Genomic DNA, 16466 nt, shown 5'->3' with positions numbered 1-16466 from the left:
TCGAGCAGACCAGAGCAGAAGATCACCGATAATACTGAGCAGTGCTGTGTCCTATGCATAGCACTGCACAGTATTAGCAATCAAAGGATTGCTATAGATAGTCCCCTATGGGGACATAAAAAGTGTAAAAAAAAAAAGTTGAAAAATGTAAAAATAAAAAGTAAAAAAAAAGTAAAAAATCCCCTCCCCCAATAAAAATGAAAATTGTCAGTTTTTCCCATTTACCCCCAAAAAGCGTGCGTAAATGTCCGAACTATCAAAATGTAATGTTCACTATCCCGTACGGTGAATGGCGTAAACGTAAAAAATAAAAAAAAGTCCAAAATGCTGCTTTTTTGTCACATTTTATTTAAAACAAAATCATAAAAAATGATCTGACAGATTTATATATGCAAATGTGGTATCTAAAAAAAGTTCAGATGACGGCGCAAAAAATGAGCCCTCATACTGCCCTATATACGGAAAAATGAAAAAGTTATGGGTGGTCAAAATAGGGCGATTTTAGATTCCTGATTTTGCACAAAAAGTTTTAGATTTTTTTTAAGCGGTACAAAAATATAAAAGTATCTAGCCATGGGTATCATTTTAATCGTATTGACCCACAGAATAAAGAACACATGTCATTTTTACCGTAAAGTGTACAGTGTGAAAACAAAACCCTCCAAAATGTGCAAAATTTTGGTTTTCATTGAAATTTCCTCCCTAAAAAATTTTTTTTTGGGGTTCACCGTACATTTTATGGTAAAATGAGAGGTTTCAAAGTACAATTGGTCACGCAAAAAACAAGCCCTTATATGGCCCTTTAGATGGAAATATAAAAGTTATGGATTTTAGAAGGCGAGGAGAAAAAAACGAAAACGCAAAAATAAAATTGGCCTGGTCCTTAAGGTGAAAATGTGCATGGTCATTAAGGGGTTAAAATATTCACCATGGCCCTTATCCCAAATCCAGGGACGACACTCTATCTACAACCACATTTTTCGGACTAAACAAAAATTAATAATACCAGATTCACCATATTTTTAGAACAACATGTGCTTGTCAAAATGCAAATCTCCTCAAGCCCATAGTACACTGTACATGCTCCCATTAGCAAAGTGTGTGTATTTGGAAATATGTGCTGGGCTACATGCAGATCTCCTCATGGCCGTATTACACTGTACATGCTGCCATTAGAAAACTACCGTATGTGTGTTTGGAAACATGTGCTGGGCTACATGCAGATCTCCTCATGGCTGTATTACACTGTACATGCTACCATTAGCAAATTGTGTGTATTTGGAAACATGTGCTTGGCTAAATGCAGATCTTCTCAGGCCCTGTACACTGTACACTGTATGCCTATTTTGTGGACATTTTATAAAACATTACTAAGAACAAGTAATATACAAAGTTGACTTTGGGTACAGCAAATAGTATGTGATATTGTTTATACCTCAGTGATGACATCCTCTGTGCTTATACACATTCGGGAATAGGCTTGCCGGCTCATGTCTGTACTTCAGCAGCTTACTTTCCCAGCCAAACCGACGGACCTGGGTCGGGTTATGTGATCACATGGTTCAAAAGAGGCTGAACTTGGCTTTCAGTGGACTCCCACTGTTTTCTGCATCGAATTTAAGCGGAAATTTAAGGCGGATTTGGTGGCGTCATTTCCATTCGGAATAGCGGCGGATTACTCGCGGAAATGACAAAATTACGCATGAAACTGAAACGCCTTTGGAGGCGGAAAATAGTCGCGGAAAATTTTGCAGGCAGACAGTCGGAAATTCCGTAGTCTGACCCTAGCCTAAGTGCTTCTGCTGACTGATAATTCTGCATCTGGGTGTCAGGTCGTTGTCCCTTTGTAGCTTTAGTACTTTCTGAAAACTCTGTTTGACTGGGAACAGTTGCACTTCCTGATGCACTTCCAATATCTTTTTCTAGAGTGGACAAAAATATGTTGGGACCATGTAAGGGCACAGAAGATAATGGTCCAAAAACAAAAGTTGATCTCGTTTTTTTTTTTTTGGCCAATATTTTTTTCCTTTTAACTAGTTTTGACATTGAATTTTAACCCCTTAAGGACGCAAGGTTTTTCAGTTTTTGCATTTTGTTTTTTCCTCCTTACCTTTTAAAGGGGTACTCCGTTGGTTTTTGTGTTTTTGGCCCCCCTCATAGGTTTATACTTTGCCAGTTACCTTCTCCTGTAGTTTTTTTCTGTGCTGCACCCGATGTACGATATCTCCTCCATTGTGCTGCGCTTGTTTGTTCCGTCCGGTCCGACTTCCTGTGTTTGGGGGTTTATTTACTACATTTCCCACTAGTGCTTGCGGCTGTTTCGTCACTCTTGAAGCTGCCCCTTTTCTTCCACATGTTGGCGCTCTTTTTCTGATTATCCTCCCCTTTTGTCTAATCTATCCTTTGCATATTCCTGCCTCTTTTCCTTCTTCCTGTGCTTGCTCAACCTCCCTCCGTCCCTCCCTTCATCGCTGTGTTGTGTTTCTGCTTCCTAGGTTCAGCCTAACATGCTTGTTCTGACGTCAGCGCTGCGTCGTTCAATCGGCACGCAGAGTTTCAGTGTGTGCTTTCTCCTCCTCATCCAGCTGTGTATTCTCCGCACGTCTGTTCTCTTCATCTGTGCCTTGCGATTTTCTCTGCAGATGGTAATGTGTTATTTTTATATTCTGTGTTTGTGTTTAACTTAGTTTTATAATGTCTTTTTCCTTCTGGGTGGTTTTTGTGGATGTTTTTGTTTCTTGCTCTATCATTTTTTGCCTGTATTCTTCCCTCTGCTAGGACTTGGGTTGTCACCTGTCCGCTCTTTTATGTTTCTCTCCTGTATTTTGCCCGACCTGGCGTTTTGTAAAATATTAAAATGTCATGCGATGGACGTGCTTTATCCTGCCAATCCTGACGGAATGTTGCACCATGTGCTCTACCAGTGTTTCAAAACAAGTGCATCTCCAGCTGTTGCAAAACTCTAACTTCCAGCATGGCTGGCCTACATTCTTGGATTTTTGGTTTTCGCCAAGCTTCAGGCACACCTTGTTTTGAAACATGGACCTATACTATTCTAAAGGGCAACATGCTTTGAGGGTTACCTTTTTTTTGGGCCAGCTGCTGTCCCACAGCCTAAATCAGGGCATGCTTGGAGTTGTACTTAGTGTTTTCAAATCTTTTTTTTTTATTTACCTTTTTGGATCTGAATTCCATAAAAAAATTTGCCTCACTAATTTCCTCCGCATATGTGTACCGTGTGATTTCATGCATCTCTAATTCTTCTGGCAAATTCGCATGGATGGTATTTTTGCCCAATAAAGGTGCACATCATTCATTTTTTTTTTTGGGGGGGGGGGATCTGAATTCCATCTTGGAGTTGTACTTAGTAAGTGTCTTCAAATCTTTTTTTTGGGATCTGAATTCCATCAAAAAATTGGCCTCACAAATTTACTGTGACTGTAATAAACGAATGATCGTGTTGCTAAAAATGAGTATCAGAGAGGGCAGCATAGTAAAGTTTGAGGCGTCCAAATTGGCCCTAATTTCCTCTGCATATGTGTACCGTGTGATTTCATGCATCTCTAATTCTTCTGGCAAATTCGCATGGATGGTATTTTTGCCCAATAACGGTGCACATCATTCTTTTATTTTTTTTTCAAACTGAGAAGGGACCAGTTAGAAATTTTTGGGTTGATATTTTGCATTTCTTGTGGCATTTTATGTATTTGGCAACTACTACTTCCGTCATAGTCCTTCAAATTATGTCTGAGTGGCTATGCTGTTTTTTTTTTTTTTTTTTGGCCTTACATTTGGTTGTTCAAAATTGGAAGAACAATTTGCTATTTTGGATGTCATTGATGCACTCACTATATTCTGCAACAGCTACATTCAGCATGCTCATTTGGGTTATGGCTGTGTGGCTCTGCTGGTAGGTATGTTTTGGCATCACCGTTTTTATTTTTTGGGGGGGGTTGTTAATTTGGATGCAAAATTTAAAATTTTATAATGAAAACTACTTTTTGGGTCATTGAATAATTATCTTTGGATTTGGGGGGAGGGCAGATGATTTGGATTGTTGACAATCTCTATGTAATTGTTTTTGTTTTCTTTTGCTGTTGACTTCCATCTTTTGGTTTATACCAATATACCAAATTGTGTGCTGGTTTACAAAAGTTTAAAGAATAAATTTGGGGTTGTTTAGAATGTTTGATTTTGGGGTTTTAAAATACATGCACATATTTTACTCTTTCCTCAGGCTACAGGAAACTCAGGGGACGATCTGTCCGTTACCTCCTCTGATAACAGTTCCTCCCACTGCCCAAGGGGTCCGCTTTTGGTAAGTTTTTTTTATTTAGGGGGGGGGGGGGGTTACCAAAAATCAGCCAAAACGGGATGGTTAGGGGTTGTATGCTGATGCATTTGGCTGGTGGAGAGGGTGTACAATAGATGATGTACACACTGCCTTATGTGTTGCGTCATTACAAGACAGCCTTGTTTATTGCCTCTACTGTACCACTGCATCTTTACAAAATACTTGGGAGTAGTCGGACCTTTCAAGGTTGATTTTTTTGGTTCAAAGTTAGGCGTGTGATTACCTTACATGTGTGGCATTATCTTCACCAAAAAGTTTGCAGAGAGTGAGGGGGGTAGGTCTTGGGCCATTTTCTCTATGCAGCGGTGTTCTGGACCTGTATCTAATGTATTTCACTATCACAACCTCAGTGCAACGCACACAACGGCTTGAAAAATTGTAAACAACATGATATGTTACTGCTGAACCTCAAAGCGTGCTGCAACCTGTTTTTTTGTTCAACCCTGAAAAAAACATGCATTTGAAAAAGCAGTGAAGCAGTATGGTTGACACTTCCCAATAAGTTCCCCCCCCCCCCCCCAACACCCTCACTCTCTTCAACAACATGCAGGTTATGTATGTTCAAGATCTAGTGTGAACCCCACCTAGCTAAAGTTTAGACCGATTGCATCTGATCTAGCCGCTTGTCAATAATTTTAAAAAATGGATACATTAGGTTTTGATGGTTTGCCCATTTCTATGTCTTAGTGCTCCTTCACATATGTCGTTTGTTTTGAATATTTGCCCTACGTGGTGCAATGGAAAGTAAATCCTTATTCCAATTAGCACATAAATTTCAAATGGACAGATCAAAATCATGCAGCATCTCAATATTGACCATGGATATATGGCCATGTCAGAGGGCACAGGACAGGGGAGCGCAGCTTGCTGCATTCCCTTGTCCCTAAACCATGGACGCCGCATGCCATACAAATTCTGCAAACTTGTCCAGACTTGTAGCATCATTTGAGTTGCGATTTTGGCAGAGTTCACCTATGTTGTATGCTAGACAGATGTGAACCCTACTTACACAATGAACGCCATACGCCACTGTACCATTGCCCTGGTATCCAAGCCCTCATAGCTGCATGCGGCAATGTATTGGTAAACAAGGGAGGAGAATGTGCTCAATCTTTTTAACCACAAAAAACATTATGCTATCTTTTTGCAGGTACAACAAAGCTCCTTGGAAGAGTTGGCAACAACTTCCTCTGATCTTTGGACTGCAATCCCAACTGAGGATGATAGTGCTGTAAGTTTTCATTGTATTGACTCTTACAATTTGAACGTAATATTTCAAAAATTTCATGTAAATTGAAACCATGCATAACTCAATGTTATTTTTACTCAGGATGAAGCAACCACTTGTGAAGAGTATTCTGTCACCTCCTCCTTACCTAGCAGTTACAGATCAGTAGAGGATATTAATTGGGTAGGTTTGTCAACATATTTACGGGAGTCATCATGTGTAATGCTCACACTTTGCCATGCTTAGTCAGGTTTGCATATGTCATGTAAAGGTAAATAGTGTTTTGTTTCCTCTAAAACAGGACACTGCAAGCAACCTGGAGTCAGCTGCACGGTCCTTATCAGATGTTAGCCTTGAGAACTGGGAAGTGGAAGATTTAGCGGTAAGTTGGTAAAGAAGGCATCATGTTTTCTTTCAAAACTTCAAACACAGAACTCTGCTCTTTTAAACTCTATTTTGGTGTGTCAAGCATCCAATGTTAGGCAAGGCTACAAAATGTACATTATTTTGAATATGTGGAGAAAGCATGATTCTCATAATAAAATATCACTGTAAAATCATAGTAAAAGGGGTTTAGGTTTTGCAAAACTATACACTCTCCTTCTCCTTTATGTTGCCCAACGATGAGTCTAGGATCATTGACAATGGACTTTTAGAATAAGGGGACGCCCCAACCCCAAATTGCCAAGGAAATCAAATGTAGTGCTGGATATGTCATTCTGAAACAAACACTCACACATTTGTTCTGACCCACAGCCATCTGGTGGACACTCTGCGGAAAATTTCCAAGTCCAACAAGACCCAAGAAACCAACAATCAGTAAGTATTTTACAACCTGACCATTTTCCAGTGTTAGGTATAACAAATAACGTACATATCTACATTGTTCGGGTGATGTTATTCAATTTGGCAAGTGTGCCAAAATTTGTCCCAAGCGTACGCATAGTGTGAAATGTTCTGATTGAGTGGGTTCCACTAACTCTGGCCCAAAGCAAGCACCAAACCTGTTTTGGGTTCTAGATAAGGAAAGCGCTCTGTTCGGCCAGAAAATCTCACATTTTCCAAAAAACACTATGAAGTCATATACTATGGCAAGATTGTTCAAAACATTGTTTCAGCTCTACTACCTTGATTATTGTAGGGGGCAAGTTTGTTTGATGTTTGGAAAGTCGCCAAAATGGGCTCGCTTACCTAGGGAAACATGCCCTGTGGCATTCATTGAGGGTGGTCACAATTTCGATGAATATCCTACCCACACAATACAATGTTTATTTGAACTTAGTTTCAAATAGACTGACTAACCATGATGTGTTGCTTGGACATTGGTTTGGGTCTCACATTTTTATAACAATAAAAATTAAAAAAGCCTGACTTTTGTCCTCAAGCCTCTGGCTGCTGGCTAATTGTACCTTTGTATATTTTCACCCCACTCTAACTTTCCCCCAAAAAATTTTCATCATAGAAAGATCTTTTGCACCTTATGAAATCAAATAGTGAAACTCCATGCAGATTTTTGGGCCTGGTCTTTTAGAAATAGCATATTTTTTGGTGTCTGGTGGCAGTTCCTTTTGCATTTAGGTATGTTTTATTCAATTAACTTTGGCTTAATCAATTTTTAGGCAGTACAAAATGTTCTGCAACAACTACAAGGGAGATTAGATGAGGCCAACCGCTTACAGCAATGGGCCTTTCAGAATGACCCAAGATGGGGCCCAAATGAACGGAGACCGACGCAAATGGAAGACACTGATGGCAGATTGCAATCGTTATTTTGATGCAAATGTAAAAATTGCAGTTTGATGTCATCAGTGGAGGAAAGCTTTTGTTGCCAAGACTATAGACAGATGAAAGATTACATGCAAGAATTACCATGCATTTGTAGCCATCCAGAGGTAGCAAGGTTAGTTTTAGATGGCACCCTGCACCATCACCATATTCTGATGGACAACCTAGTGTCTGGCAAGAGGTGCGTCGTGATCCAAATAGGTAATTAGTTTCCCAAAGTAGCTGGTAATTGAAATATGCATTTGGATGACATCAATGGGCATTTTGCCCCTTTTTCCAAACGTGTGTTCTGATGTGTTTGAATTTGACAATAAATGACAATCTATGGCATCATGTATATGTAAACAAGGGCAATCTAGCTGTTTTTGGGCTGCTTTCCAGCTCACGGATGCTGTTTTAATTTAGGATTAGGTGGGGAAAAGGAAAAGAGTGGCAAATGGCCATCAGTTGATTGACATATGACATGTGTTGTCCTTATTGTGTCCAATGGATCTATCTTTGGTACTCCAATGTAAGCTTTCTCGGAAAACTTTGAAGAAAGCCTGGCCATGGTGTGAAAGCCTGATGAACCAATGGCACACAACGTGCTAAACATGATAACATGAACTAGCTACCTGTACATTGCATTTTGGCAAGGTGACTGTTTGCAAATTTTGAACGATCCCTGTATGGCCTAGACCTTGGCATCCATTCCTATGCTCCCTGTAGACCATGGTTGCCCTTTAGGCATTTGGGTCAGGACTTTAATAGGCTACAGGGTCAACCAGATCACCAGCTGCATGTCTACCAATGTAAAGTAACATGTACCCACCACAGCGATTAGTTTCAGCCAACTTTTGGACAAAGTATAGTTGCTGATGTCCTCTGACGGGTGCAGGTGCTCTGTTGCCCTTTTACTCCGGACAGCAAGATGCATGATGTTGTCCTATGGTGCATTTTGTGATGTCCAAGTCATGCTAACTCCTTGCTTCTTGGGCAACGTGTGCAGGGGATAGGGTTTTTGGTCTGATAGTCACATGATGCTCCATACAACGCCATGAAGCAGATGTGAGTACTCGAGTTTGGCTACTGGAGGTAAATTGTTAACGGCAGGTTGGGTATGGGATTGTGGACAATTGTGTCAAATTGGTTTGGCAACATGTTAATTTAGGACAAAATCATTTTGCTTTACAACCCTGCTTTCTTACCATTATCAATGTGCTACATTATTTTTACGTGGCTTTGGATTATGTATGCTTATGTATCACTTTTTTACTGTTTCAGGCACCAAAGATGGATGGCCTATCGCTCATTCACTGCCCTTATCTATGGCCGTCTTGGAAGAAGAAATCGCGTCCCTATTCCATCCTGTATGGGCAAACTAATCAGGGACACATTTCCAGACCCTCAAGGCCAGTACACAGGCTTTCAAAGGATGTCAAGTTTCCATTTGGTTCGGACACCCCGATACCAGAATTTTTAGACATTGAGCATGTTTTCTCTGTGAGGTTTAGTTGGGCAAATCAAGGTATCTTATAATGTAATGTTTATTGGGGCAATACTGTGCCTATAATGTTTGTAAAATCACTAATGTAACTTTCTCCGTTTGGAGATATTTTCTTTTAGCCTTACTTATTTGGCCAAGGTGTCAAGCTTGCTCATGTAGTTTAGTACTTAGTAGTAAGGAAACGTGTTACGTTATGGAAAGGTTCTGGAAATAACACCGTCAGTTCAGTAAGAGAACACTATAAATGTCCACTTTGGAGTTCTTGTACAAATAATTTCGAGTCTCTGGTTTGTAAAACTAAATTTAATTTTCTAGGCCTCAATGTGTTGGTCAAAATTACCATATTAGAAGTAAAGAAGAAAAATCTTGTTACCCTCAACAAAACAATGGGCTAATAATTGGACATTTGCTAATGACGTAGCATTTGTGCCATAGAAAACAGTAAGCATGTCCATCCAAAACACAAAGTTGACAATAAACTTTTTGAAAAGAGCATTTTGTCTCAAGCCTTTCTTTACAAACACCAAGGGAAAAAGTATAGTTATCCTGATGTTACAAAGTCAATTTATTCAAAACGTGAGGTATATTCTGCAATCAGATCTTCTTTGTTTGGGTACAGGTGCCATATTTTCAGGCAACAAACTTCGTTGAGAGACCCATTCACAAAGTTCATCCGATTGTTGAACTTCAAAGATGCTTTCTAACACATCTAGGAGGACAAGTTGACTGGAAGGTTGATATAGTGGTTTAACAACCCATGAATGGCGACCTTTGGAATATTCCAAACGATACCGTAAAATACCAGCTGGAGCCCCCCTTCCAGTGTCCTTTTGCACAGTGGCCTGTGTCTAACCTATGTTACGGTTATGGTCCATGGCTGCCAACTGGGTTCGGGCAACCATTGAGTCGTAGAAAAAATGTAGCCGTTTGGGTCTATATTTCAGACACAAACTATGATAAACTTCCAAATCAACTGTGTGACAGAAGGCAGATAAGTGTCTCAAATCACGCAAAAACAGGGGATTTAAAACAATTTTACAAAGTGCAATGTAGGCTGGGGACTTGACAGTAAGCCATTTTGTTTCAGCAAGTTGCTCCTTAGATAAATCAGGGTGATAGCAATGTCCGTCTGTATTGTCTTCCTTCCATGCGTGTTCGTTTACTACATGTTTCACTATTGTTTTCCATTTCTTAATTAGGTCTTCAGGATCATTATTGCATGTTCTTGATGCCCACCACACATGATTTTTTATGCCCTGTACCCATGAATTTAGGATTTTGGTTTGTGAGTTTTTAGCAGCTGCCATAATCTTTCCTCCAACGGACTTGGCTAAGTGCCAAACGTCGAATTGGTGATTCATTTGTGGGTAACGTTCTCTTAATAGTTTGCGCACGGAAACATGTCTGTCAGTTGCTATTAGTTTGACTGATATATCTTTGTTTAGAAGGTCCTCCAGTGTTTTCTGAAATGCAATTTTTTCTAATGCTCCAGATTACATAGTTGGTCACAGTTGTTCAACTGTAAATCCACAAACTTTTTAGTACAGTACTTTGCAGAATATCCTGGCGTGTCGCTCTGTCCGTCACCTATTAAAAAAGCAGATGCCAGATGAATTTGACTCAATACCGCATTCTGTTCTTTCCACTATTCTCGGTTTAATCCAGGCAATATTATTTATTTTTGGTGAGCAAAAAAGGCAGATTTTCCAATACTTGGAATCTGCATAACTTTGAAAAATGTGGAGACTTTCCGAAAACTGCTTCCACTTAAAACTATGGCCGACGAAATCAAAAGATTGCCCGCAGGAACACCCCTAATGACTGGTTGCGACTCCCATAACTTCACCTTGTGACCACTTGGGCATTGAACATAAATACTCAGGAAACTTCCTTGGTGAATTTTCTTAAAACTAATAAGTTCACTGCAACATTTTTTGCTTGATGGGCAAGGAATCAGAGCCACCAATTTCCGTAAGCAGGATTCAAAAACAATATATTTACTTTCTCACACAACATTATTGCTTTCAGGAGACAGAAATTTAAACCCATCAAGACCTTCTTCTTCCCAGTCTGATTGAGTGAGTAAAGAATCCATTGAACTATCCTCTTCCCCAGATGGATGATAACTTGGATCATGTTTATCTTCCCAAGGTTACTCACTGTTTGATGTGGTAGGCGACACATTTGGAAAATCTTCAATAGTCTGTTCAGATACATTTGGTGGCAAGGTAGTTGAAGATGTTGATGGTAGAGCGGTTGCATTATGGTCAGATAGAAAGTGTTCAAAGACATTCTGAAAAGATGACATATCTGGCATGTTTGGCTCCATTCTCACATTAGGTATAGGTACACTAGCGCCCATCACATTTTCCTCAACTTGAAGATTAGTTGTGTTTGACATCAGGTTTACATTTCTTGAATTACCAACTAGCAAAGAATTGTTAGCAGATGGTGCATTCTCATTTGTGGTAGTTTCATTTTGCAAAAGAAGAAGATGATGTCTGGTGTTTACTGCTGACATACGTGCTGTCCTAAGTCGATTAAGCCTTCTTTGCCAATAGTTGCGTCTCGGTGCACTTGTGTTGATTGTTCGAACTAAGCTAGGTCTTTGTTTTTGCAAGGTAAATGTGTTTCAGTAATTTTTCTTATTCCGAGTTTGAATTTTGACTTGAATCTTCTTGTTTTTTGGCTGATGTATGTAAACTGTATTGGTTGCAAAATCTCGAAAGTGTCTGTGGGGGGTAGTAAACACACATTGGGCGAGTCGGTGAACCTAGACTCTATATTTGCCACATCTTGCAACTGGTCTGGGTCGGTGTAAACGCCTGCAAAATGACTTGGCCCTATGTTTGGTTTATTTGAGGGCAACATATGCTCTGGTTGAGCGCTTGTACCAGTGTTAGTTGATTCTAAATGGTCAAAAAACAAAACTTGAAAATCATCATGAGGCAGGGGTTTTTGTTATCCACTTGGCAATAATGTACCTTGGAAAAGTAAGGAGGATGTTGAAGGTTGGCTAGAAGGAGTAGTATTGTAATTTGGTAGGGAACAAGCTGTTGTGTATGTAATTACACTGGTGGTATTGGTTGTGCAAACCATACCTTCCCACAAGGTAGGCTGTGTGAGGTTTGGTTGAACTGTGCTGCTAGGTGTTTCATCTTCCAAATTTGGATTGGGTTGGACCATTGGGCTTTCAAACACAGTGGGCACAGCATCCTTCCTCAAGGTCCTTCGATGTTCATAGTAATTAAAACTTTGGGTTTCGAACAGATGCGGTAAGTATTGTTGACTGTTCCAGCCCAGATTTTGCCAACCATTTCTTCAAGATTACTGGTAAACTGTCCTATCTGTTGCAGCCAAAGACGGATTCTGTCCACATTTTTGGGGAAGGCGTGCAATGAAATGTATGGTTCCCTACGACGGCAGGAGGTGTTGCATCCTTTGACTATACAGTAAGACATTGCCTTGTAAGCCTGTTAAATAATTAAAATTACAGATTGAGATTTCAAACCACAATTTCAAAAAACACCAACACCAGTATCACCACAGGTGAGGGGCCAAAAATGTAGCGTCTAAATTCTGCAAATTAGTAGCTTGAGCCAAAAATGTCAGGATGACTTACACTAAAACTTTTCCAAACATTGCAAGTGTTGCAAGCACGTTGCATACCACACCGTCCCATCAGACACTAGGAGCAACATTGGCAGCAACCTGATTACCACCCTGAAAAAATCCAAAAATTGTATAGACAAATGCAGGGCAAGGGACCAACATCTGCTGCACAAGTGACAACAGCAGGATCACCCTCAGGTTTTGAGGAAGCACTATTGACAGGTGAGTATTTCATTTCATAATGTTTGCATTTTGACAGAACTGTATGTTCATTATGCAACAGGCAAGATCTTGAGGTCAATCAAGTTTCAGGTGAGGAATAGTGGTATATGCATTCTAAATATACATTTTGACCCGCCATCGTGGATTATGGGGGATGGGATTTACTTTAGTGATGTCATTATGTTAGAGGCATAAACCAATAACGCTACGGATACTAATGGCAGTCTACATTCTGCTTATGGGACCTATTCAGGATTGGTATATGAGGATTGGAAACATCGTCTGTGTCATAGCCATCAGTGGGCTTCAAAGCCATGTTAGGCTGGGCTCACATATGTTCCGCATCAAACGCAAATAATTGCAGAACTGCTGCCAACTTTGCATGAGTGGGATGGCATGCAGCGTCTATTACTTTAGGCCAATGGACAGGGGAGTGCAGCAAACTTCCTTCACATATCCAGTGCCCTCCAGCATGTGCAACCATGGGTTTGAAAAATTGAGACTCAGGATGATTGTGATCTGTCCCATTCAAATAAATGGCCTCTGTTCTAGCATCAGTTTCACTCAGGCGCATAACGTAGGGAAAATTTTCCTGACGCAGCACATATGTGAAGGAGCCCATAGGGCTTTTCCACATATGTGCACCGTCTGGCACAGTTTTTCTCCTTTGTGCTACGGATGGAAAGAGATGGGAGAACTGAGACCAATCATTTGTTTGGACCATTTCTCAAACATCGGGCTTTTCAAATTCAAAGCTGCATGATGGTCCACGCTGAATGGCTGCGGACAAGGTAACACACCTTGCAGCCTACCCCTGTTGGTTGGCCTGAAACAATGGATGCCACATGCCACAAAGATGTTGCCAAGTTGACAGCAGTTGTTGCATCAGTGACATTGTGAATCATCCTGTAAGCACATATGTTGGCTGCGGAACACATGTGAACCTAGCCTGAAAGAACAGACGCAGGGAAGGGCATGAAAAATTATCTACAAAACATTGGACAGTGAGATAGTCAACAGTTGTACTGTCAGCAATACTGTTGCTAGCCTGCATAAGGCACAGCAGCCAAATGCGAGCAACGACTGGTGAAGCAGGAATTGGAGCATTGAAGAAGGGTACACAGACATCCAGCCCACATGCACCCTTATCATATGATTGAGGGGTAAATAATGTGTTAGCCACAGTGTAATAATGTGGGGCAAGCAAATGCAGACAAGCTGACTGCAAATCACGGCTTGAAAAAATCAAGTCTAACTAAGGAGGGGGAACTAACTGTCTACTAAGGTGTGAGAATTCTTCATTCTGCATAGGGATGGTAAGCATGGTTTTACAAATAGGTATCAATGTTGAGCATGGGATCATGGTGAGGTGTGGATGAGGTGTGATGGGAATAAGGCAGGGTTCACATATGTCCGGCATCCTTCATTGTTCAAATCATCCTAAATGGCAAGGTTACTGATCAAAAAACTGATGGCAACTTCTCATCAGTTGTATGACATCCCTTGTCCATTTTTGGGATGAAAAGCTGCATTCCCCTGTCATTTGCCCTCCAGCGTGTCCAACCATCCAGCATAGAACTTGTCACGCTGGATGCTTTTGAAGGGTTACAATGAAGTAATTTGATTGATTTCTAGCATCAGTTTTGCTCCTTTGCCTGACGGAGGGAAACTGAGGCGGACACCTGATATATGTGAACAAGCCAGAAGATGGTGCCCATTGTAAGATGGGGATCTGAAGAAGAGGTTGATCCTGCTATGTTTTTCGAGTGTCTAATAATGGGTATTCCTTGCCCATCAAGCAAAAAATGTTGCAGTGAACTTATTAGTTTTAAGAACATTCACCAAGGAAGTTTCCTGAGGGTATTGATGGGCCCCAGCAACAGTACACTCTGATTTTGGAATGAAATGTCTGCTTAGATTTCCAAGCAATCATGCATGATGCTTGAACAAGGCATAGTCAAACCGACCTGTGGACGCTCCATGATGCTTACCCCTGTTCATTGCAAGTTTGTAATGTAACCGTGCTCCAATGCATTTCCTAGTAATTTGTCCTAAATTTTTTCAAGACTTGCCAAAAGATTTGGCCTGATTACAACTATGCTGTTTTGAAAACATATCCGAACCGTGACTGACGCAGTAAGCTGCATTTTTCCCGTTTGATCAAAAAAAAAAACATTACATACATGCCTCAGCACATATGATGCCAATTGATGCACTGTTGGCATCCTTTCTTGCAGGAGTAGACACATTTTAAAGGGGTACTCCAGTGAAAACCTTTTCTCTTTTAAATCAACTGGTGGCAGAAAGTGAAAGAGATTTGTAAATTCTTTCTAGTAAAAAAATCTTAATCCTTCCTGTACTTATTAGCTGCTGAATACTACTGAGGCAATTCTCTGCTGACATCATGACTACAGTGTTTTCTGCTGACATTCTTATAATAATCAAAATAACTCTTTTTTTATACAGCACTCACACCTATTTGTAGATGTTGTCCTTAGGCTAAGTTTCCACTTTCAAAATTGTGCTGCGATTTTTGGGTTTACAAAAACATGTACAAAAAAAGCAACAAAAAACTGTTGTGGGTCTTGCATTTTTTTTTTCTGCCGTTTTTTTTTTAGTTAAGTGTGGAAACAGCATTTTGTTTTTTTTGGCTTTATTTTTATTGGGTAGCAAAAAACTAAAAAAAAAAAAACAAAAAAAAAAACGATGTTGTAGGGATGTTTAAAAAAAGGTATGTTTTTAACAATGTGTTTAATTAAGTGTATTTGTGTTTTTTTAACTTTGGAAACCTTTATTTTTATAAATTTTTAGCTTGTACTACTACTCCCATCAAGGAACACACTGTTCCATGATAGGAGTAGTAGGACTTTGACTAACTATCAGATCATCCCGGCTGCCACATTTGTCAGCCGCCGAGAACCTCCAGTATAATATATAGGCTGGCTGCTCTTCTCTGGTCCCCTGTACAGCCGTATATTTTCATATATTCATATTTCCCACAGAGATGTGATAAGCCAGAGGGTTCTAGCCAATCACAAATGTCTGGGAAATATGATTATTAGTATAGATACGGCAGGGACCTTAGAAGTGCGGCCGGACGGCTGCATCTATACTTTATACAGGATGATCGCAGCTGATGTCTAGAATGACATCAGCTGTGATCATTTCTACTACTACTCCCAACATGGAGCACACTGTACTCCATGATGGTAGCTGTCGTACTTTTCCAGATCGCAACAGGTGTCAGAGGTGACGCTTGTTGCGATCTCTTAATGCAGGTACTGCAGCTACCATCATGGAGCAAAGTGTGCTACATGTTGGGGGTAGTAGTAGGCTGCAGCTAGGGACATATCTCAGCGGGTGTCACTCCTGACACCCGCTGCGATCATCCATTCTCCATGAGATGCGGAGCGCTCCTGCGCTCGGCATCTCAGCACTGTACTCTGCCCGGACACTTAATAATTCTTATTTCCCGCAGTGAGCTGTGAGTGGCTGAATGGTTTCAGCCAATCACAATCCCCACTCACTGCGGGAAATATGAATTAGTAAGTGTCGTGGCAGAGTACAGTGCTGAGATGCCGAGCGCTCCGCATCTCAGGGAGAATGGATGATTGCAGCGGGTTTCACTCCAGACACCCGCTGTGATATGTCCCTAGCTGCAGCCTACTACTACCCCCAACATGAAGCACACTCTGCTCCATGATGGGAGCTGTAGTACCTGCATTAATAGATCGCAACAAGCGTCACCTCGGACACCTGTTGCGATCTGAAAAAGTACT

The 16466-nt window shown here is 40.6% G+C and overlaps 1 protein-coding gene across 1 annotated transcript; it reads left to right on the top strand.

Moving 5' to 3' along the window:
• Window positions 1-2507: 2507 nt before the first annotated feature.
• On the top strand, window positions 2508-9340 carry LOC130274537 (uncharacterized). Its single transcript, XM_056522977.1, has 7 exons — window positions 2508-2645; window positions 4238-4318; window positions 5505-5585; window positions 5685-5765; window positions 5884-5964; window positions 6339-6401; window positions 8631-9340. The coding sequence occupies exons 1-7, from the start codon at window positions 2508-2510 to the stop codon at window positions 8883-8885; spliced, it is 780 nt and encodes a 259-aa protein (XP_056378952.1). The 3' UTR covers window positions 8886-9340.
• The last annotated feature ends 7126 nt before the right edge of the window (window positions 9341-16466 follow it).

The sequence above is a fragment of the Hyla sarda genome, chromosome 5 (genome assembly GCF_029499605.1).
Source record: "Hyla sarda isolate aHylSar1 chromosome 5, aHylSar1.hap1, whole genome shotgun sequence".
NCBI lineage: Eukaryota > Metazoa > Chordata > Amphibia > Anura > Hylidae > Hyla > Hyla sarda.
The sequence above is the reverse complement of the archived record's forward strand: the minus strand, read 5'-3'. Positions and strand labels throughout refer to the sequence as shown.

Bases quoted from the DNA above. Each gene is read 5' to 3' on its own strand.
- LOC130274537 (XM_056522977.1), top strand. From the start codon at position 2,508: ATGCTTGTTCTGACGTCAGCGCTGCGTCGTTCAATCGGCACGCAGAGT. The intron at 4,319-5,504 runs GTAAGTTTTTTT...ATCTTTTTGCAG, and splicing joins GCCCAAGGGGTCCGCTTTTG to GTACAACAAAGCTCCTTGGA. The intron at 5,965-6,338 runs GTAAGTTGGTAA...TCTGACCCACAG, and splicing joins GGGAAGTGGAAGATTTAGCG to CCATCTGGTGGACACTCTGC.